General features: G+C 44.7%; 1 protein-coding gene across 6 annotated transcripts in view; it reads left to right on the top strand.

Moving 5' to 3' along the window:
• Nucleotides 1-22260, top strand: part of LOC134225630 (ubiquitin carboxyl-terminal hydrolase puf) — a 49224-nt gene extending 26964 nt beyond the window's left edge. For all 6 annotated transcript variants that reach the window (XM_062705897.1, XM_062705892.1, XM_062705852.1 and 3 more), the window contains exons 11-19: nucleotides 14914-15101; nucleotides 15166-15436; nucleotides 15498-16355; nucleotides 16417-16607; nucleotides 16674-17556; nucleotides 17617-17831; nucleotides 17901-18024; nucleotides 20316-20523; nucleotides 20589-22260. In XM_062705897.1, the coding sequence (XP_062561881.1) occupies nucleotides 14914-15101; nucleotides 15166-15436; nucleotides 15498-16355; nucleotides 16417-16607; nucleotides 16674-17556; nucleotides 17617-17831; nucleotides 17901-18024; nucleotides 20316-20523; nucleotides 20589-21457 (3807 nt within the window). In that variant the 3' untranslated portion in view covers nucleotides 21458-22260. The remainder of the gene's footprint in view (nucleotides 1-14913; nucleotides 15102-15165; nucleotides 15437-15497; nucleotides 16356-16416; nucleotides 16608-16673; nucleotides 17557-17616; nucleotides 17832-17900; nucleotides 18025-20315; nucleotides 20524-20588) is intronic.
• Nucleotides 22261-22477: the final 217 nt, after the last annotated feature.

The following is a 22477-nucleotide window of genomic DNA, read 5'->3' as shown; positions in this document are numbered from 1 at the left end:
CATCGAAATATTCTAACCGGAATCCAGAGCAATTCACACCGAATTCCTTTCCGTGTCGTTGAGGGATACCCTTGGGAATCTGTGGGGACACTCTTTATAATCCATGGAGGATTTTCTTGGAAATGCATCGTTGATTTGCTAGTGAATCTTCAAAGATTTGTTTCAGAATCGTTCGGAGATTTGCTTCCTTGACGATTTGTTTTAGAATCCCTCGACGATTTGCTTCGGATTCCCTAGAAGATTTTATTCAGAGTCTCTCTGTAGGAGTCAGCGACGATACAGGATTCACAAGCATGCCATGATTACCAAACTGTTACTATGTATAGCAAATAAATAATTGTTTTTTCATTCACTATCTGAACATCGTACAAGACAGACGTGTTCTTATTTGATCTATGGCTATATTCCTACAGGTTATGGGCCTGCTAGAACGTTTTTTCACTAAATAGTTTTGAAACAAATAAAAGTTTGACTGATCAAGATTCTGCCGCAATTGGATTTGCCAGAGGAGATCAAAATGGAGAAATTCGGAATCGAACGGCTTGGAAATGAAAATTATGAAAACTGGAGTTTCCAAGTAAAGAGCCTTCTGATGCGAGAGGAATTATGGAAATATGTTGTCGGGAATCCGCCGGAGCCCATCAATGAGGCTTGGAAGAATGGAGACGCAAAAAACCCAAGGGACAATATCCTTATTTGTCGGAATAATGCAGCAGTCCCTGATTCGAAACTGCAAAACCGCAAAGGAAATCTGGGACACACTCAAAAAGCACTATCAGAAGACATCATTGACAACCAAAGTATCGGTATTGAAGAAGATCTGTAATCTTACGTACACTGATGGAGATGATATGGAAAGCCATCTACATGAAATGGAGGATATGTTCCTACGTTTGGCAAATGCAGGATTGGAACTCGGTGCAACCCTGACTGTTGTACTTGTTTTGCGAAGTCTACCATCGTCGTTTGAAACTCTAACTACCGCTTTAGAGAGCCGTCCAGAACAAGAATTAACAATGGACCTTATCAAGCAAAAACTATTGGATGAATCATTAAAGCGAAATGAGAAAACAGGAATAACTGAAACAATTCTACGTACCGAAGCAGTATCCAAAGTAATTGTCTGCCATCACTGCCTGAAGCCTGGACACGTGAAACGAGATTGTCGCTTGCTGAATCAGAAGAAGCATGGGAAGAATAAAACTTGTCCGAAACCACCAGCAATGTTCAAGCCAAGAGCCAGAATTGTAAAGGAAGAAGATACGTCAGAATTTGCGTTTGCTGTTACTCCATTGAGCACCCCTACTCCTGAGTCAAATGTAATGAAAGAATGGCTTGTAGACTCTGGGGCTTCGAGTCACATGTGTAGTGACGAAAGTTTTTTCCAAGTCATTGAACACATCTCACACATGTCTGTTACCCTTGCTGATGGTCGAGTTGCTGATGTGACTGGAAGAGGAACTGGAAAGTTAAGCTGTAGAAACGGAGACGGGAAGAAAACTGTTATCTCACTGTCGGATGTGCTCCTCGTCCCGGAACTTGACGCGAATCTCATTTCAGTTGGTCAACTGGCTGATAAAGCAGGGTGTCTACTACCTGAAAAAAACCTGGAAAACCTGGAATTATCAGGGAATTTCTCCCCACCTGGAAAATACCTGGAATTATCAGGGAATTCCTGACAGAATCAGGGAAATTTCAATACCCGGTGATCACGAGTGAAATTCTTTCAAAAGATGAAAAAATCCTTGAAAATGGTTGAATAAATATATCAATCGAATCTATTCAAAATGTAGTGAACGTTAATGGATCGTTGTTCCGCAAAAAAAACGTTTTGCCATCTTCAAAAGAATCCCTGGAGAATTTCCGAAGCTGTTCATGGTGAAATTTAGAAATTTATCCGGGAAACCAATTAGGGATTGCTTTGTAAATTATTTTGAGTATTCTTTCGGAAATTCTTTTGGAATATATTAAAAAATACTAAATTAGTTAGGATTTTTCAAAGAAATTCCTTTTTCAAAAATCAGAAGAATATCTGTAGAAATCGGCAAAGTATTTTATAAATGTATTTCCGAGGGATTTTCACAAGACATCGCCAAAGGAATCGCCAAATGCATCTCTAAAGGAATTTCCGGAATAATTCCTTGAGATGCTTTCTAAAGTTCCAGCTAAAAAAAATTCAAATTAAATCCTGGGGGAAGTCCTGAAGCAATTCTTAAAATCCGGAGGATTTTCCGATGGAGGAATTTTCAAAGGAATACCTGGAGGAATTTCTTAAGTAATTTTCAACATTGTTTTTGTGAGGCCACCAAAAAATTCTTTAAAACAATATTTTTTGCGATATTTACTTTATTTGATTGATTATTTGGCTGCTAAAATCTATATGTGGCACGTTTGTTTTTACCTGGAAATTAATTTAAAACACCTGGAAAAAACCTGGGAAAATCAGGGAATTTTGTTTTTACAGATGAGTAGACACCCTGTAAAGGTGCGGAGGTCCGGTTTACTGCGAAAGAATGTTTTATTGAACACAACAATCACGTTGCTGCGGTGGCTATCAAACGAGGTGGTCTGTACAACTTAATAGTTACACAACATAATGTGATGGCCGTTACGAAACAACATCCAAAGGATTGCTTGCATAACTGGCACCGTAAGCTGGGACATCGTGACGTTGACGGAATCCAACGACTGGTTCGCGAGGGTCTTGCAACCGGCATTTCTATACGAGACTGCTGTATCAATGAAGTTTGTGAATGTTGTCTTGAAGGAAAAATGACACGACTACCTTTCCCGAAGCATTCTCACACACAGTCCACGAAGATAGCAGATTTGGTCCATACAGACATATGCGGGCCAATGAATACAGTATCGCCAGGAGGAGCGCGGTATTTTATGGTGGTGATTGATGACTACAGCCGTTTTGCAACAGTGTATTTTTTGAAACGAAAATCAGAAGCTATCGAACGAATTCAAGATTATGCAGAAATGGTTCATACTAGATTTGGAAGATATCCTGCTGCTATACGATCGGACCAAGGAGGAGAATACAAATCCAAACAGCTTGAAAGATTTTATCGAGCAAAAGGAATAACACCTCAGTTTACGACTGCTTATACGCCGCAACAAAACGGCGTTGCTGAGCGGAAAAATAGAACGCTAGTAAAAATGGCAAGATGTATGTTGCTAGATGCAGGTTTGGGTTACCGCTATTGGGCCGAAGCAATAAATACAGCAACATATTTACAGAACAGAACAACTAGCAGATCTGTTGAGCTGACACCACATGAATTATGGTATGGACAAAAACCTGATCTTTCGCATTTACACTTGTTTGGTTGCCAGGCGTACGTGTATATTCCAGCAGAAAAGCGATCGAAACTAGAACCTAAATCCACGAAGATGACGTTTGTGGGCTATTCGGATAACCATAAAGCGTATCGCTTCATCAACCCATCAAGCGATAAGATAGTTTTTAGTCGAGATGCGCGTTTCCTAGAGAATGAAAACATCAGCAAGCATCAGATGAAGCATAACACTGTGATTGAAGTCGAGTCCAGCGTTAGTTCAGAAGGTGACAATGAACCAGTCCACGATGAAAGAGAATATGAAAGCGAATCAGAGTATGAATCTGGTGAAGAAACCCTAACTTCATCATCCGAGGAGATAGTGACACCCGTACGAAGGTCTCAACGAAGTAATCTAGGAGTGAAACCAGCCAGATTTACAGAAACAACCAACATGGCGAAAAAGCAGAAGCACGTTTCTGAGCCAAGAAGCTATGACGAAGCTATCAGTGGTGCAGAGTGCGTTCAATGGAAAGCGGCGATTGAGAAGGAGCTGAAGTCGCTTAACAAAAATTGTACCTGGGACTTGATGCCACTTCCAACTGGACGCAAAGCAATAGGATCAAAATGGATTTTCAAACGTAAAGAAGATGAGCATGGTAACGTTGTACGCTACAAAGCCCGCTTAGTAGCGCAAGGGTTCACGCAAAAATATGGAACCGATTATGATGAAGTGTTTGCCGCCGTAGTGAAGCAGATGACGTTTCGAGTATTGCTGTCGGTAGCAAGTCAAAGAAATATGGTTATCAAGCATGCTGATGTTAAGACTGCATATTTGCACGGAATACTGGAAGAAGAAATTTACATGCGATCACCGCCGGGATCCAATCTTGTGTGTCATCTACGCCGGAGTTTGTACGGTCTGAAGCAAGCCGCTCGCGTTTGGAATAAGACCTTTGATAAAGTGATCAAGCAGATGGGATTCGTACAATCAAATAATGATTCATGCTTGTATGTCCGAAAGAATGGCAAGAAGTCTACTTACTTGGTCGTATACGTCGATGATCTTGTGGTGGCATGTGAGACAGAAGAAGAATATGAAGATATCATTTAAAATTTGAGCAATCATTTCGAAATAACGTCTTTAGGTGATATAAAGCATTTCTTGGGCATCGAGATACAGAGAAACAGCCATGGAGTATCTTTGAAGCAGAAAGCATACATAAATAAGCTTTTGGAACGTTTTGGAATGCAAGATGCTAAACCGTCCAAAATTCCTCTGAGTCCCGGCCACATCCAAACAAAGGAGGAGAATGAAGACAACTTGCCGAACAACAAACAGTATGCTAGTCTAATCGGAGGATTGTTGTATGTAGCCGTTAACACACGTCCGGATATAGCGGTCAGCGTGTCTATTCTGGGGCGAAAAACAAGTGAGCCTTCTCAAGCGGACTGGGTGGAAGCCAAGATAATTCTACGTTATCTCAAAAATACAATGGACAACGAGCTAGTGCTAGGTCTGGACAATTCTCCGTTGCATGTCTACGTTGATGCGGACTGGGCAGGAGATTTAAGCGACAGAAAATCTACCTCAGGATTCATATTTCGTTTTGCCGGAGGATCAATAAGTTGGGGCGCAAGGAAGCAAACTTGTGTCACATTGAGTAGTACCGAAGCCGAGTATGTGGCACTTGCCGAATGTTGTCAAGAGTTCCGGACAATCAAGGTTGTATCAAACAGTCTACTTCACCAACCGTGGGACGTAGATCCAAACACATTGAAACCAAATATCACTATGTCCGGGAGTTACAGCAAAATGGAGAAATTGAACTTCGTTTGCTTCAACATCCCTGGAGGATTCCCTTCGGAATCGCTGAAGGATTCTTTTCGGAATTCCGGCAGGATTAATTCGGAGTCCCTCGACGATTTGTTGCTGGTTCCCTCGACAGATTGCTACGGAATCCTTCGACGATTTGCTTGTACATACCTGAAACATTGTCTACGAAATTCCTGGAACATTCACGTTAGAGTTCCTAAGGGAACTGGAACATTCCCGTTCAAATTTCTGGAATACTCTCCTTTGAATTGCTGGAGGAAGGAGGATCCCTACAAGATTCTCTTGGAATCCCTTAAACAATCCCGTTGGAACCCCTTGAGGATTCCCGTCGACATCCCGGGAGGATTTGTAATCTCCGTGGTACATTCCCTTCGAACTCCCTGGAACATTCCCGTCGGAATCGCTGGTGAATTCCCTCCAAAATGTCTCGAGGGTTAACTGGAGAATAGGCTTGGAGTATTCCTGTTGAAATATCTGAAGATTTCCGTCGAAATCCTTGGAGGAATGTCACTTTTTTTTTCATTAGGAATAGATAGAATATTTATGAAACATGCAAAAATATATACTGCCTACCAATGGGAGCCTGACGGAGATCCGTCACATATTGTCCTTTGAGTGTGCGGGACAAAGCCGAGCGCTACTACACTTCGACACAATAGCCATACGCTATCAATGCGAGACGTTGTATAAATCATCGGCTGGTAAACAAACACATTTCGATACTGTGGGGTACAACAGAAAGCACGTTCTTGAGAATACAGAATTTGTATAATTGTGGTTGATCCGTAATTGCCTTAGGTGGTTGGACCGTATATCACATTACCACTAAGATAATTTAATGAGGTGGTAAAATCAAGGGTAAAATGTTCGAGATTAAGAGAAGCTTAAAATAGAGAAAATGGATGAAGGGGCTAGTTAGGCCCCTCTAGGCATCGGGGCTAGTTAGGCCAATGGTAAAATCAGAAAAATAGAGAAAATGGATAAAGGTGCTATATAGCTCCCCTAGGCATCGGCGCTAGTTAGGCCAATGGTAAAATGAGTAGAGCACCAAGACAAACGCCGTTTTAGATCTGGTACACACCGACCTATGTGGGCCGTTGGAAGTGAGGACACCACGAAAAAAGCGATTCAAAGTAACAGTGGAGAGTACTCAGGGAAGTCATTGCAGCGTTTCTTGAAGGATAATGGTATCATCCTGCAGCAAACGGTCCCCTACAGTCCTCAGCAGAACGCGGTTGCTGAGAGAAAGAATCTAAGCTTACTGGAAATGATGCGTTGCCTGCTCACTGAAGCTGGAATGGAAGAAGAGATACTGGGATGCGGTAGTGATGACTGCGAATTTTCTTCAAAACCGTCTTCCATCAGCCCCAGTTTCTAGAACACCATACGAATTAAGTAAGTGGTTTTCCATATACCACGTGGACAGGCTTTATCACTTTTGTTGGATGCGACGAGCACAGGAAAGATTTTAGATTCTTGGATCGCAGCGAAGATACAATTCGAGATGCTAAATTCTGTGAGGCCGATAGTGATTATTCGATTTTTGAACCTCAGAAATCAAAGTCAAGCCGGCTACGAAGTTTTTCGCTGTGATCGCAACACGACGAATAGCAGAGAAAATACCAAAGGTGGCGTACTTGTTTCAGTTTACTCCAGCTTGAAAACAAAAATGGCTGAGGACGATTCTTGGAATACCGTTGAGCAAGTATGGGTCGTTATTAGGCTTGGTGACAGGCAACTATTCCCCTGTGCTGTATACATCCCTCTGGATCGGACTTGTGACTTGGATCTCATTGACACACACTGCCGATCTGTGTGGCTTCTGCTTCAGATATGGCCGCGCCGTGATTTTGGGCTTCTTCTGTCCGGATCTTGAAAGCTCCACGCTCCATGCAGGTGCCGTTAAACTTTTGGATAACTACAGTATCGCAACGTAAGTTAACGGCAAGGTTAACGAGAATAATCGCTCTTTGGACCTCTGTTTCGTGAGTGGTCGTACCACGGCACCTTCCATTTGTTTTCCTCCTGCACCCTCCTCACCGCCTTCAAAGATAATGTTATGCGTGTCCTTTTGAAAAGTTAAGCGAGATTTCTTCAACACAACACCCGTTGTGTCGTACGATTTCCATAAGGCGGACCAACGCAGTTTTACCGAAGTGGTATCAAATATGGATTGAGAACACATTCCTGATCCAGTGAACACTAATTCTCCTGCAGAAACTATTCTCACATCATGGTGTACATCATCGACAGGCATGTCCTGAAAAAAGTCCGTTCGATATGACTCTCGGGTCCCGTGGATGACGAATGCTCTTCGGTCGCTAAAAAAGTGTTACACGAAACACCGTACGTTGCCACTCAAATATTCCATTATGTCAGACTCCACCATAGTAAAAGCGAATCAGTCATTCCCTACGCTACCAAAGAGGGATACAGCGACGACTAAGATCGCACCCAAAGGAACTTCGTAAAAAACAGTGCAAAGAGACTGGATTTCAATTGATCAAGTATTCAATAGTGAATCTGCTTCAACCCCCTTCTCCTGTTATTCCAACTCTCTCTATCCAGCGGTACACTCCCATCTTGCGGGAAGACTGCAGATATGTTTCCGGTCTACAAAAAGGAGAGCAAGCCTGATGTGAACGACTACCGGGGTATCACATCGCATAGTGCAATAGCGAAGCTTTTTGAGCTGGTTATCTGGACCCGCTGAATGTTCTATAGCTGGCCGTTCATCAACCTCTAACTTGTTGTGCCTAGCGTTGTACGTCACGGATAGCATGATTGCTCGCACTCAAATGGACGTGATTTACACGGATCTTTCTGCAGCATTCGATACACTGAACCACGAAATTGCAATCGCCAATCTTGACAGACTTGGAGTCGGTGGAAATTTACTCGATTGGATTCGACCATATCTGACCGGACGCCAGCTGGTGGTCGCTTTGGGCGATTGTCGCTCAGATAGTTTAGATAGATAGGATTAGCAACTTACATTTACGCAGCAGAAATCCTTTGTCGTCGATAAAGCGGCCAGAACGCTTGGCTTCGTGTTCAGGGTGGCGAAAAATTTAACCGACTCCGGCTCTCTCGTTCGGTCGATGTTGGAATACTGCACGGCGGTCTGGTGCCCTTACTATAGTAACGGATCGGAGCGCATCGAATCAATACAACGCCGCTTTGCTCGGTTTTGCGTTGCACAAACTACCATGAAGAGACCCATTCCGCCTCCCTAGCTACGAGGATTGCTGCCAGCTGATCGACCTTCTTCCGTTGCGCATCCGTAGGGACGTAAGCAGAGCACTGACCGTCGCTGATATTATATGTACAAGGAAGGATCGATTGTCCAGACATTCTGCGACAAATAAACTTTAGCGTGCAACATAGATCATTGCGGAATATCATAATGTTGAGACTTTAAACGATGAGCAGTGGTTGTCAACGGTTGTATGTCAATGCCCAGAATACCAATCCCCAGAATCAGTTCCCCAGAATGGTATTTCCCAGAATTCCATTTCCCAGAACGACCAATTCTCCAGAATGATATTCCCCAGAATGCACCATTTCCCCGAAAAGAAATCCCCAGAATGACCCATTCCTCAGAACAAAAAAACCCGAATGACCCATTCCCCAGAAACCAAAAACCCAGAATGACCCGTCCCCCAGAAAAAGGTATCAGTCTAAGAAACTATGTTTTTCGCTGTCATTTCTATAAATTAAAAATACTAGATACTATATTTCTATGCAAAAATACTTATATTGAAGTACGCATTTGCCCGGAATAAGGCAAAACGACATATGCTGCCTTATTTTAAAGCACGCATTTGCCCGGAATGGAGCCCATTTGATATGTTAGTTAGGTCTCACATATAATACGAAGGAGCATATAATCCATTATACTCGTTGTTCATATTGGGGGAAGCCCATATGGCATAATGAAATTTGGCATAATGCCGTTTGGCATAATGATCATTTGGCATAATCGTTGAAAAGAGTATGAAATGCAATGGGTCGTAAGAATATATGATTTCCATTTTAAGAAGTATGTATTTACCTGGAATAAGACAAAAGAGTAGATGACTCCTTCTTTAAAAGTATGCGTTTGCCCGGAAAAAGGCAAACGAGTAGATAACTACTTCTTCAAAAGGAAAAGGTAAAAGAGTAAATCACTCATTTTTTTAAAGTACGCATTTGCCCGGGATAATGCAAAAGAGTAGATGACTCCTTCTTTAAAAGTACGCATTTGCCCGGGATGAAGCAATTACGAAGTATTTAGTCTAAGCTAGGAAATGGTGCATTCTGGGGTATGGTATTCTGGGGATTAGGACATTCTGGGGAATGTCTTTCGGGGGGATGGAGGCATTCTGGGAAATGTCTTTCAGGGGATAGGGGCATTCTGCGGAATGTCTTTCTGGGGATTGTGGTATTCTGGGGAATGATTTTCTGGGGAGTAGTGCATTCAGGGGCCCTCCTTAGCCGTGCGGTAAGACGCGCGGCTACAAAGCAAGACCATGCTGAGGGTGGCTGGGTTCGATTCCCGGTGCCGGTCTAGGCAATTTTCGGATTGGAAACTGTCTCGACTTCCCTGGGCATAAAAGTATCATCGTGCTAGCCTCATGATATACGAATGCAAAAATGGTAACCTGGCTTTAGAAACCTCGCAGTTAATAACTGTGGAAGTGCTTAATGAACACTAAGCTGCGAGGCGGCTCTGTCCCAGTGTGGGTATGTAATGCCAATAAGAAGAAGAAGTGCATTCAGGGGAATCACTTTCTGGGCAATGGGTTTCTGGGGTATGACATACAATCGTTGTCAACCGATTAACAACATGGTAGCGAAGCCGTCAACTTCTACGCCTCGAAGAAATGCAAATCGTTACGAATGGCCATCGAATTTCAACGAATCGAGTCAGCTGCTGAGAGGATCCAATGCAGGAAATTATTATTATTATTTATTCAGACTAAGGCCGAAGTGGCCTGTGCGGTATATAAGAGTCTTCTCCATTCGGCTCGGTCCATGGCTACACGTCGCCAACCACGCAGTCTACGGAGGGTCCGCAAGTCATCTTCCACCTGATCGATCCACCTTGCCCGCTGCGCACCTCGCCTTCTTGTGCCCGTCGGATCGTTGTCGAGAACCATTTTCACCGGGTTACTGTCCGACATTCTGGCTACGTGCCCGGCCCATCGCAGTCGTCCGATTTTCGCGGTGTGAACGATGGATGGTTCTCCCAACAGCTGATGCAATTCGTGGTTCATTCGCCTCCTCCACGTACCGTCCGCCATCTGCACCCCACCATAGATGGTACGCAGCACTTTCCTTTCGAAAACTCCAAGTGCGCGTTGGTCCTCCACGAGCATCGTCCAGGTCTCGTGTCCGTAGAGGACTACCGGTCTAATTAGCGTTTTGTAGATTGTCAGTTTGGTACGGCGGCGAACTCTATTCGATCGGAGCGTCTTGCGGAGTCCAAAGTACGTACGATTTCCAGCCACTATGCGTCTCCGAATTTCTCTGCTGGTGTCATTTTCGGCAGTCACCAGTGAGCCCAAGTACACAAATTCTTCTACCACCTCGATTTCGTCACCACCGATGCAAACTCGCGGTGGGTGGCTCACATTGTCTTCTCTTGAACCTCTTCCTATCATGTACTTCGTCTTCGACGTGTTGATGACTAGTCCGATCCGCTTAGCTTCCCTCTTTAGTCTGATGTAGGCTTCCTCCATCTTCTCAAAGTTACGTGCCATAATATCTATGTCGTCGGCGAAACCAAATAGCTGGACGGACTTATTGAAAATTGTACCACTCGTGTTAATCCCTGCTCTTCGTATTACACCTTCCAAAGCGATGTTGAATAGCAAACACGAAAGACCATCACCTTGCCGTAACCCTCTGCGGGTTTCGAAGGGACTCGAGAATGCCCCTGAAACTCGAACTACGCACATCACCCGATCCATCGTCGCTTTGATCAACCGTGTCAGTTTATCCGGAAAACCGTGTTCGTGCATTAGCTGCCATAGCTGGTCCCGATCGATTGTATCATATGCGGCTTTGAAGTCGATAAATAGGTGATGTGTGGGCACGTTGTATTCGCGGCATTTCTGCAGTACTTGGCGAATGGCAAACACCTGGTCCGTGGTGGAGCGTTCGCCCATAAAACCCGCCTGGTACTGCCCCACGAACTCCCTTGCAGTTGGTGCTAGTCGACGGCATAAAATTTGGGAGAGTACCTTGTAGGCGGCGTTCAGCAATGTGATTGCGCGGAAGTTGCTACAATCCAGCTTATCGCCCTTTTTGTAGATGGGACACACGACACCTTCCATCCACTCCTGCGGCAAAACTTCCTCCTCCCAAATCTTGGTAATTACCCAGTGCAGCGCTCTAGCCAGTGCCTCACCACCGTGTTTAAATAGCTCTCCTTGTAGTTGGTCAACCCCAGGGGCTTTGTTGTTCTTGAGCCGGCCAATCTCCTCCTGGATTTCCTGGAGATCCGGAGCCGGTAGAATTATGTCCTGCGCGCGTTCTCCCAGGTCCATCACCATACCGCCATCTTCGTCAGCCACATCGCCATTCAGGTGTTCTTCGTAGTGCTGCCGCCACCTTTGGATCACCTCACGCTCGTTCGTAAGAAGGTTCCCGTTTATGTCCTTACACATATCGGGCTGTGGCACGTGGCCCTTACGTGATCGGTTTAACTTCTCATAGAACTTTCGTGTGTTATTAGCGCGGTACAGTTGCTCCGTTTCTTCACGGTCTCGATCTTCCTGCTGGCGCTTTTTCCTCCGGAAAATCGAGTTTTGTCTGTTCCGCGCCTGTTTATATCGTGCCTCGTTCGCCCTCGTGCGGTGTTGCAGCAATCTCGCCCATGCTGCATTCTTCTCTTCCACTAACTGCTCACATTCGCCGTCATACCAGTCGTTTCTCTGATCCGGGGCACCGTGCCAAGTGCAGCGGTTGCGGTGCTACCAATGGCGGATCGAATATCTCTCCAGCCATCTTCAAGAGATGCTGCGCCTAGCTGCTCTTCCGTTGGAAGTGCCACTTCCAGCTGCTGCGCGTATTCTTGGGCTAGTCTACCGTCTTGTAGCCGCCCAATGTTAAGCCGCGGCGTCCGACTTCGACGCGTGTTGTACACCGTCGAGAGTTTTGAGCGCAGGCATACTGCAACGAGGTAGTGGTCGGATTCAATATTCGCACTGCGGTAAGTGCGGACGTTCATGATGTCGGAGAAGAATTTACCGTCGATTAGAACGTGGTCGATTTGGTTTTCCGTTTCTTGGTTAGGTGATCTCCATGTGGCCTTGTGGATATTTTTGCGGGGAAGAAGGTGCTTCTGACTACCATTCCGCGGGAGGCTGCGAAGTTTATGCATCGTTGGCCGTTGTCATTCGATACGGTGTGCAGACTATCCGGTCCGATGACCGGTCTATACATTTCCTCCTATCCTACCTGTGCGTTCATGTCACCGATGACGATTTTAACGTCCCGCAGTGGGCATCCATCGTATGTCTGCTCCAGCTGTGCGTAGAACGCTTCTTTCTCGTCGTCGGGTCTCCCTTCGTGTGGGCAGTGCACGTTGATGATGCTATAGTTGAAGAAACGGCCTTTAATCCTCAGCTTGCACATCCTTGCGTTGATTGGCTGCCACCCAATCACGCGTTGGCGCATCTTACACAGCACTATGAAGCCGGTTCCCAGCTCGTTGGTGGTGCCACAGCTTTGGTAGAAGGTAGCCGCTCGATGCCCGCTTTTCCACACTTTCTGTCCAGCAAATCTCCTGCAGCGCCACGACGTCGAAGTTGCGGGGATGTAATTCATCGTAGATCATCCTGTCGCAACCTGCGAAACCTAGCGACTTGCAATTCCATGTTCCAAGCTTCCAATCGTGATCCTGTATTCGTCGCCTAGGTCTTTGCAGATTATATCGAGTCGCATTATCTCTTATATTGTTCGTAATGATTGGTTTTCTAGGCGGCTTATTGGGCCTGCGCAAACCTCCTGTCTCGTCGGAGGGCCGTCGTGTCAGGGCTGTTTAGCGTCCCACCTAACACCAGGACTTGGGCTTGTGCGCTTTGAGCGGACATGGAAATGCCTTCACTGGAAACCGTAAGTTCTGGATATTCTTTACCAAAGTGGCCAAACATGTTACCGCCGATGTGATGCACGAAATGGTATCGAATGCTTTGCAATCAACTGATCAACTAGAAGTCGTGAAGCTAGTCCCGCGAGGGAGTAACTCCGAAAAGTTAGATAGTGTAACCACAGATAACAGATATTTAAGCTAGAACAAATTTTATTGAAAATCATGTGTAAACTTTTGAAATGATGTACGTTGACTCACTACTGCCTGTCGTATTCCAGCCGAAAACGGCTGAATGGAATCCGCCGTTGAAGAGCGGTGCGACTGTTCGTTTTAAAATTCGACAACAAACTGACGGTGCAATCTTCGTCGTTGCTACTCAACCCGATGGCGCTACCAACACCATCTCACACTGCGGTGACAGCAATGCGCTAGCATTGCCATACCCCGCCGCGCAACCTCTCTCAGCCCCTCACAAGCTACCGATTCATTGACACATGCTTAAATGAAGCAAAGTTCGTCAGAAAATTCAATATGTTGCTCTCCATACTCTCAAATACTCAATCATGCACAGATTCTTTCACAATAGAGATCAATATTAGTGCATATGCAAAATTGAGAGTTCGAATCAAGTCTAATGTAAAACTTGCCACATTGCAATGCATTGTACGGTAAATTGGGGCACGCGAAATATGTGATTTCACGATTGGTATATTTGATTGCTTATGTTTAATGTACTATCCGCCATAGCAGAATCAAATCATAGTCTAGAATCACTTATACAAACTAAAATCATTAGCCGCTTACTCTGAATACTACACTGCCATCTACTCAACTGATTGCGGCAGTACATACGAACGCAACTGATAAGTAACCGTCGAACGCAGCCAATACGTTTGACAGTTGTATTTAAGCTGCGCTATATACACAGTAATGAACATAGCGCCATCTCCAAACGATTGCCAATCGTGTTCCAAATGTTCGATTGATTTGAATCAATGGTTGCGGTTATTTACACATGTATGATAAACCAGCCTAAATATCTGTTATCTCTGGTGCAACTATCGCCAATGAAGATAACCAAGGGTGCATTTCATTTGTGTACGCCGGTCGAACGTCGAAGAGATCAAAGCATATAGAAACACGCCAGTTTTGCGTAAAGGGTGGTTGTGATCGTGGAGATGTAAAACTTCAATATTGTCCGTCGAAGCAGAATACAGCTGATCTATTAACTAAGCCACTTGGTTCACCGGAGTTGATGCAGCACAGCAAAGCCATTGGTTCAACGATGACTTAGTATAGCCGATAAACGATGAGGATGAGTGTTAGATAGAATGTACATCGGATATCGGCTCGCCCTTAAACGTGTGCGTAAACGCCCTTTTTCAGTCATTCGAATGTGTACTTTCAAACGACTCGGTCACAATAAAACAGTTGTTCCATAAAAACTGTGTTTTATTTCGTAGTTGTGGCCAACAGTACGGACATCTGACCTAACCTCAGAAACTGGAGATGGAATGATTATTGGATTACGAACCTTTGTAACGTTAATAGTCATGTATTGAGCCATATGACTCGGCAATGACAAGTATACGAGATACAGATATCCCGAACAATCGAAACATTCATTTGAATACTTTTCTCATTATTTAATTTTGTATCGATTTTAAAGAAAACTGCATCATATCTGTATACGTTTTAACCACACTTTCCAGCCTACAATGGTCCTTTGGGTGGAACTGCTCACCAAACAGTTCAACGCCAGTCAGGAGGCTTGCGAGTGGTTCCTCAGCCACATGTCGGCAGAACCGTGGTGGCCCGTCCAGGTACTGATCCAGTGTCCGAATCAGATGGTGCGACAGATGTTCCAGCGGCTGGTCATTCATGTGATTCAACGATTGAGGTAAGTCGATAGTAGTGTTATACATACTTGGTACCTTAGGTTATAAATCGTCTACCGATTTCAGGCAAAGTCACAGCGCCCTCTACCTGAAGGTGGAAAGTGACGAGGATGGGAATGAAATCATTGGCAACGTTTCTTGCGTTACCAGGTTTATCAAGTCTTTGATTATGCTTATGGAACACGGAGCTCGTGCCCATTTGCGTCATCTGTCGGAGTTTTTCGGACTGCTGTACGAATTCTCCCGAATGGGCGAAGAGGAAGCTCTGTTCCTGCTTCGAATAAATGTGATACGGAGCGTGGCTGATTTCTATCTCGGCCATAAGGCTCAGGATTGCGTAAGTTTCCTGATCCGTCAAGAAAAGTTTACCTCATTAATTTACCTCTATTTTTCACCAGATTGATCCTAATTCCGACAACGAGGACAACTCATCCGATGAGGCTCTTACAGTTGACAAAAATCGACCGGCGTCACTGGATAAAATGATTGCTTTGGTAGCGTCTCTGGTGGAACGATCTCGAGGTCCGGATCTGCGACTACATCTGTCAGCTCGGGATTATAATGCCATCGCTGGAGGAAAGGGTTTCCCTTTTCTCTATCAGCAGATCAAGGATAATATCAATCCGCACCAGACGAGGCACTTGATCCATGCGCTTTGCCGATGTGACGAACGGTTGGCAGGGCAGATCATTGCGATGCTTTTCACTGCCGTTACGAAGCATACCGAGCTTTGTGGACCATTCTTCAAGCTGTTGACGCTGCTGACGGAGTCCAACGGAGGTCCTTCCGGGTTGCCATGTTTCTCCCAGCTAGTGCTGCAACGGGTTTGGGATGCTGCCGAATATTGCCCTCAGTCAGCGTTGGATTGGTTGGCGGTCCAAGCACCTCGAAACAAAATTGCTCATACCTGGATCCTCCAGTCTGCCGAGAGTTGGGTTGAAACTTTTTTGCTTGCTCACAACAATGCCAGAGTTCGCAATGCCGCGGCATATTTGCTGGTGTCATTGGTACCGTCTCAAAACTTTCGAACTAATTTCCGTGCCACTTCCCATCACAAGCTAACTATGCATGCGTCTCAGCCCAGAGAAATTTCTTGTGAAGCTCAGCTTATTCTGCATTCAATTTTGAATCTCCTACTGCGGTTGCTCCGGTCTGCTCGAAATTACACAGAAATCAGTGCCCATGGAACCACAAAGTTGACGGCGTACTTCAATTTAATGACGTACTGTTTAGTGTCTAAAACGGAGAAACTCATGGTAATTTTCAATATGGTTATGAAATTCAGAAATTGTCACTGGTTTATTTTTTAAATTTCAGCTCGGTCCGCACTTACGAGCTCTCTGGGAGCTGTTCCATCCTCGGCTATCCGAACCTTCAGTTCCCGCGCATCACAACAAACAAGCCCTTTTAGCGTTCTGGTACCAAGCCACGTTGGACTGTCCCGAGAATGCCCTTCTAGTTGCTAACTGCCCCGATATCACCAGGAATATTGCATTTAATTACATACTGTAAGTATCTGGCATGGCTTGAACTATTTAGAAGTAAATGTAAACGTCCATGTTTTCAATCATCAGAGCCGACCATGACGACTCGGAAATCGTTACTTATAATCGTGCAATGCTGCCCGTGTACTACGGGTTGCTTCGAATGTGCTGCCAACAGAGCCGTTTGCTTACTCGTCAGCTCGCTGCTCATCAAAACCTTCAGTGGGCGTTCAAGAATATCACTCCCCATCCAACTCAGTACCCACTGGCCGTGGACGAACTGTTCCGCTTGATGACGCTATTCGCACAAAGGCATGCTGATGCAACGGAGGCGGAACAACGAGAGGTCACCATCTTCCGGAGGACTACCCTGACGGCGTACCTCAGTGGTCTGGACGCGCGGGTATCCTGGGGCACGTTAATAGCTGCTTTGCGGATTCTGGTCGACAACGACGATGATAGACTGTTCGTCGTATTAAACGGAGGCATCACCTTATGCTTTGACGCGCTGCACACGTTACACTCCATGTATCATGAGGCTACTGCCTGTCACGTGTTCGGCGATCTGCAAGAATTGCTAACGGAAGTCATACTTTTGATAAGCACACTTAGAGCGAGTTGTCGAGAGCAGAAAAAACGTCCACCACCGGCATTGATGAAAGGTCTCCCGGACGCAGTACGGAGATTGGCTACACTGTTGAATACCTTCAACCCACCGGAGATGCGCAATCTCGCCCTGGAGGTGCTCAAAGAGCTGGTCAAGTGTGCTCCTCCGGAGATAATCAGCACGGTTTTGGTGCCGCTGCTAACCCACTGCCACACACAGAACGTTGCCCATACGATGGGACCTTTGGGATCGTATTTTCCGCGACGTGGTATGAAAGCGACCTGGCCGCCGGTGTCTAAGAACACTCCTCGACCACCACGACCTATGGTCCAGATGAACATACCACAGTCGCAGATTTGCGAGAAGGTTAGTAAATATAACAAATATGTCCGTTTGCTGAATTTGATTCTAATTGTATCTTAACAGGGTCTTGACAAGGACTTCGATCTCGCACTAGAGCTGTTCTACCGTCCGTACCACGAGTTTCTAGACATCATGTTCCGGGTGGCGGTAACGTCCAATCAATTTAACGAACCGCTGGTTCACCTTTCGCTGTTAACCGGGATCGAAGCCGTGGTGTTGCATTTCAATATCTTTGCCAAGTTTTGGGTTGGCATCTTCAATAACAAAACCACCAACAGGTATAAAACGTTTATATGAGTTGTGAAGCGAAAAATTAATGGGGAGATTTTTCTTCGGTTTCTACGTAGGTATGCGGAGCTACTGATCAAGAACCCATTGTTGGTTGATTACATCGATGAGATACTGAGAGACGAAAGACTGTCGTTAAACGATCCGGTGATTGCGAACTTCATCGAAATCTATTACCCGAAGGTACGTATTGCCGATTGAGCCAAAGTATTGCGGTAGAATTGTTCAATAAACTAATTTGTATTATCTCGTCAGTGAATTCAAAAACGAAACTTTCTTCAAGTTGCTTCAAGTTTTTTACTGCTTTAAAGATTTTTATAAGAAACATGCGAAGCTTCGTTATGACGCTAAAAAAAAAATATTTAAGAAACTATTTTAAGAAGCTTCGCTATGAAGCTGAATGAAGACAAATCGAAAGCTTTCTTGAAGAAGATTGGACAGCATGCATTACTAATTTGCAATGTTTCCTCAAGAAGCTTGGAAATCTACCTTTAGAAGCAGAGAAAGCTTCTTCCATAAGCTGGGAAAGCTCACTCCAGAAACTGAGAAAGCTTCCTCCAGAACCTTGGAAAGCTTCCTCCAGAAGCAGGGAACGCTTCTTCCAGAAGCTGGGAATGCTCACTCCAGAAACTGGGAAAGCCCACTCCAGAAACTGGGAAAGCTTCTTCCAGAAACTAGGAAAGCTTCCCCCAGAAGCTAGGAAAGCTTCCTCCAGAAGCTAGGAATGTTTCCTCCATGAGGTTGGAAAGCATCCTTTAGAATCTGCAAAAGCTTTCTCCAGAAGCTACAAAGCTTTCTCCAAAAGCAGCAAAATATTCCTCCAAAAACTGCAAAAGCTTACTCAAGAAGCTGCAAGATTTCTCCAGAAGCTGCAAAGCTTCTTCAAGAAACTTGGAAAGCTTCCTCCAAAAGCTACAAAAAGTTTCTCCAGTAGCTGGGAAAGCTTCGTCCAGTAGCTGGGAAAGCTTCGTCCAGTAGCTACGAAAGCTTCCTCCAGAGGCTAGGAAAGCTTCCTCCAGAAGCTTGGAAAGCTTCCTCCAGAAGCTTGGAAAGCTTCGTCCAGAAGCTTGGAAAGCTTCCTCCAGAAGCTTGGAAAGCTTCCTCCAGAAGCTTGGAAAGCTTCCTCCAGAAGCTTGGAAAGCTTCCTCCAGAAGCTTGGAAAGCTTCCTCCAGAAGCTTGGAAAGCTTCCTCCAGAAGCTTGGAAAGCTTCCTCCAGAAGCTTGGAAAGCTTCCTCCAGAAGCTTGGAAAGCTTCCTCCAGAAGCTTGGAAAGCTTCCTCCAGAAGCAAGCTTCCAGAGCTTGGCTTCCTCCAGAAGCAAGGCTTCCTCCAGAAGCTTAGGCTTCCTCCAGAAGCTTGGAAAGCTTCCTCCAGAAGCTTGGAAAGCTTCCTCCAGAAGCTTGGAAAGCTTCCTCCAGAAGCTTGGAAAGCTTCCTCCAGAAGCTTGGAAAGCTTCCTCCAGAAGCTTGGAAAGCTTCCTCCAGAAGCTCGGAAAGCTTCCTCCAGAAGCTTGACAAAGCTTCCTCCAGAAGCTTGACAAAGCTTCCTCCAAAAGCTTGACAAAGCTTCCTCCAAAAGCTTGACAAAGCTTCCTCCAGAAGCTTTGAATGCTTTCTACAGAAGCTTTGAAAGCTTTCTCCAGAAGCTTGGAAAGCTTCTTCAAGAAGCATGGAAAGCTTCCTCCAGAAGCTTGACAAAGTTTTCTCCAGAAGCTTGACAAAGCTTCGTCCAGAAGCTTGGAAAACTTCCTCCAAAAGCTTAGAAAGCTTCCTCCAGCAGCTTGGAAAGCTTCCTCCAGCAGCTTGGAAAGCTTCGTCCAGAAGCTTGGAAAACTTCCTCCAGAAGCTTGGCAAAGCTTCCTCCAGAAGCTTGGCAAAGCTTCCTCCAGAAGCTTTGAATGCTTTCTACAGAAACTTTGAAAGCTTTCTCCAGAAGCTTGGAAAGCTTCCTCCAGAAGTTTGGAAAGCTTTCTTCCGAAGCTTGGAAAGCTTCCTTCAGAAGCTGTCAAAGCCTCCTGCAGAAGCTGTCAAAGCTTTCTCCAGAAGCTATCAAAGCTTCCTCCAGAAGCTGTCAAAGCTTCTTCCCGAAGCTGTCAAAGCTTCCTCCCGAAGCTGTCAAAGCTTCCTCCCGAAGCTGTCAAAGCTTCTCCCGAAGCTGTCAAAGCTTCCTCCCGAAGCTGTCAAAGCTTCCTCCCGAAGCTGTAAAAGCTTCCTACAGAAGCTGGGAAAGTTTACTCCAGAAACTGGGAAAGCTTCCTTCACAAGCAAAGAAAGCTTCCTCCACAAGCAAAGAAAGCTACCTTCTTCAAGATGCTTGAAAGCTCCCTCAAAAAGCTGTGAAGCTTCCTCAAGAAGTTAAGTAGTTGAATAGCTCCTTCAAGAATCTGGGAAAGCTTCTTGAAAAAGCTCCGCATTTAAATGTTAAAATATGTAAGGCACCTTTTTACAAATTACCGAATCCTCATATTCATTACAGGTGAAATCCCGGTTGGTAGTGCCTCGTTTACTAGAATCCATCTGCCAACTCCTTCCCGAGAAAGGCAACCTAGAAGACATTTGTGGCGACCTGCAAGCAATACGCATCATTGGCCAGCGGACGGGCATTCCCGGTTCAGTAAAAATCCTCTTGCAGAACTCGCTGCATGCGGTATTGCTGAAGTTCAAGGACGAGATGTACAGTGATGGTAAGCAACTTTGGAAGTTTTTCAGCAATATGAAATAAATTGATTGAATGTTGGTCCTTCAACAGAAGAAACACCACCGAAACGGCGCAAGATAACAAACAGCAACGGCAACACTGCACAAACGCTAGTTCAGCGGCAACCAAATCTGCGTTCACCGGTTTCCGAACCGGAACTGGAGCAGGATAAGGCTTCGCGATCTACCTTGGAACATTCCGGTGTAGCGAAAGTGCAGGAAGTTGAGAAACAGCAGTCAGACGAAACGATAGTGACGCAGCAATCGGTCGATGGCAAAGAACAGGAGATAGCAAAGGGAAGTGAGCAGCAACTTCATCAAGAGAAAAGTGAAGACAGTGCGGTAGAACGGATGGAACAAGATGGGGTCATTTTGGGTAGTGAGGCTAAAAGCAGTGGAGAAGAAGATAAGAACAAGCAAGAAGAGTCTGGTAGCAGTAGTAGTTGTAGTGGTAGCAATAATAACAAGGACGCGGAAGACAAGTCCAAACCCAATACATCCGGAGAAGAACAGTCCAAGGAGCAAAAGCAGGGTCTCAGCGAGCAGGAGCTGTACCATCGAAATCTAATAAAGGACATCGAAAGTCACATCGAATTAATATTTGAGTGTTTGGACGAAGACGAAGACGAGGTGGAAGATAGTGCTCCAAAATCGTCATCGAAGGCGAAAGCGTCTTCCAAAGAGCCATCAGAGGACGCCGATGAAGACAACTGCGAATCGGAAACAATGCGCAGAAGAAGTTCAAGCATCGGAACGACACCAAGTTCGTCGACGGCCGGTTGTCCCAGTCCCAGTAAAATTAAACGTAGGAACCCGTCTGCTGAGGAACCTTCGGGGAAGACGGAAGAAGTGGATCTATCGAATCAATCGGAAACATTGGCGGCAAATACAGCGGAAGATGAGGCAAATAAAGATGCGTGAGTAAGAAAGTGAATTGCAGGTAAGTGAAAGAGCGAGTGTGTCTGGATGAATACAGTCGAAGTGATTATGCGATTTTCGGTGAACCAAAATTGTGATGTTTTTAAAAGTTAAGGTTTGATTTATATCTTTGGTACCAAAAAATGTAGAGCGACGTGTGTAGAGATGAGAGACGGTAAAGCAGGGTCGGAAGAGATTTATTTTCTTTCGCGACTAAATTTTATTGTAAATTCATAAAATACTAATTTTCGGCATTCGAAAGTCATCGTTGGTAGGATTGTGTTTTTCCATTGTGGATAGCGAAAATGATGGAGATAAGTAAGTGATGAGTGAGTTAGAGGTGAATCTTGACGCAGATTATTTTTTTTACTGTCAAATAGTAGTTTCCGTATTTAAGGGAAAAGGTGCTCGTGTAATTTTAATCATGTTTCTTATCACTGCATACCTAACACAGGCAATGTATTTTTTTCCGAACGCAAAGTTTAGCTCTTTCGCGTGTGCAGCGATTCGGTACGAGAAAAAATGCAGCTGTTCTGTGTTTCGATCATGTTTTCTTAGTTGCTACGACCTACGATTAAGGAAGTTTAATTTAAAGCCTATTTTTATTACTTATTACGAACTTATTGTATCCTAGATCATTGAAAAGTGAACGCTATTAAAGGAAATCGTATTTATTAAACTAGCTAGTCTACGGAAAAAATGTCCTTAAGTTTTGTTATACCATTCTAAATGTTTGATGATGCAGAATCGAAAGTGAAAATGAACCTAGAAGCGTAAGCTGATGTTGAAAATAAAAAAAAAATAATGAGCTGGATGCAAGTCCTGTTTTGTAGAACGAATAAGAAAGTCCAAATTCGATTATCGCCCGGATATGTATCAAACAGCAATTTGTTATTTCCATTCCCCTTGCTGTTTTACAATGCTGCTAGATTTTTATTTTTCAAAAATATTATAAAGACATCTTTGTGTACCGAAACGAATAAATAGTGATCATCTTGCCATTTATTGCTAATTTTACGTTTC

Source organism: Armigeres subalbatus, chromosome 1, assembly GCF_024139115.2.
Source record: "Armigeres subalbatus isolate Guangzhou_Male chromosome 1, GZ_Asu_2, whole genome shotgun sequence".
In the NCBI taxonomy this organism is placed as follows: Eukaryota; Metazoa; Arthropoda; class Insecta; order Diptera; family Culicidae; genus Armigeres; species Armigeres subalbatus.
The sequence above is the reverse complement of the archived record's forward strand: the minus strand, read 5'-3'. Positions and strand labels throughout refer to the sequence as shown.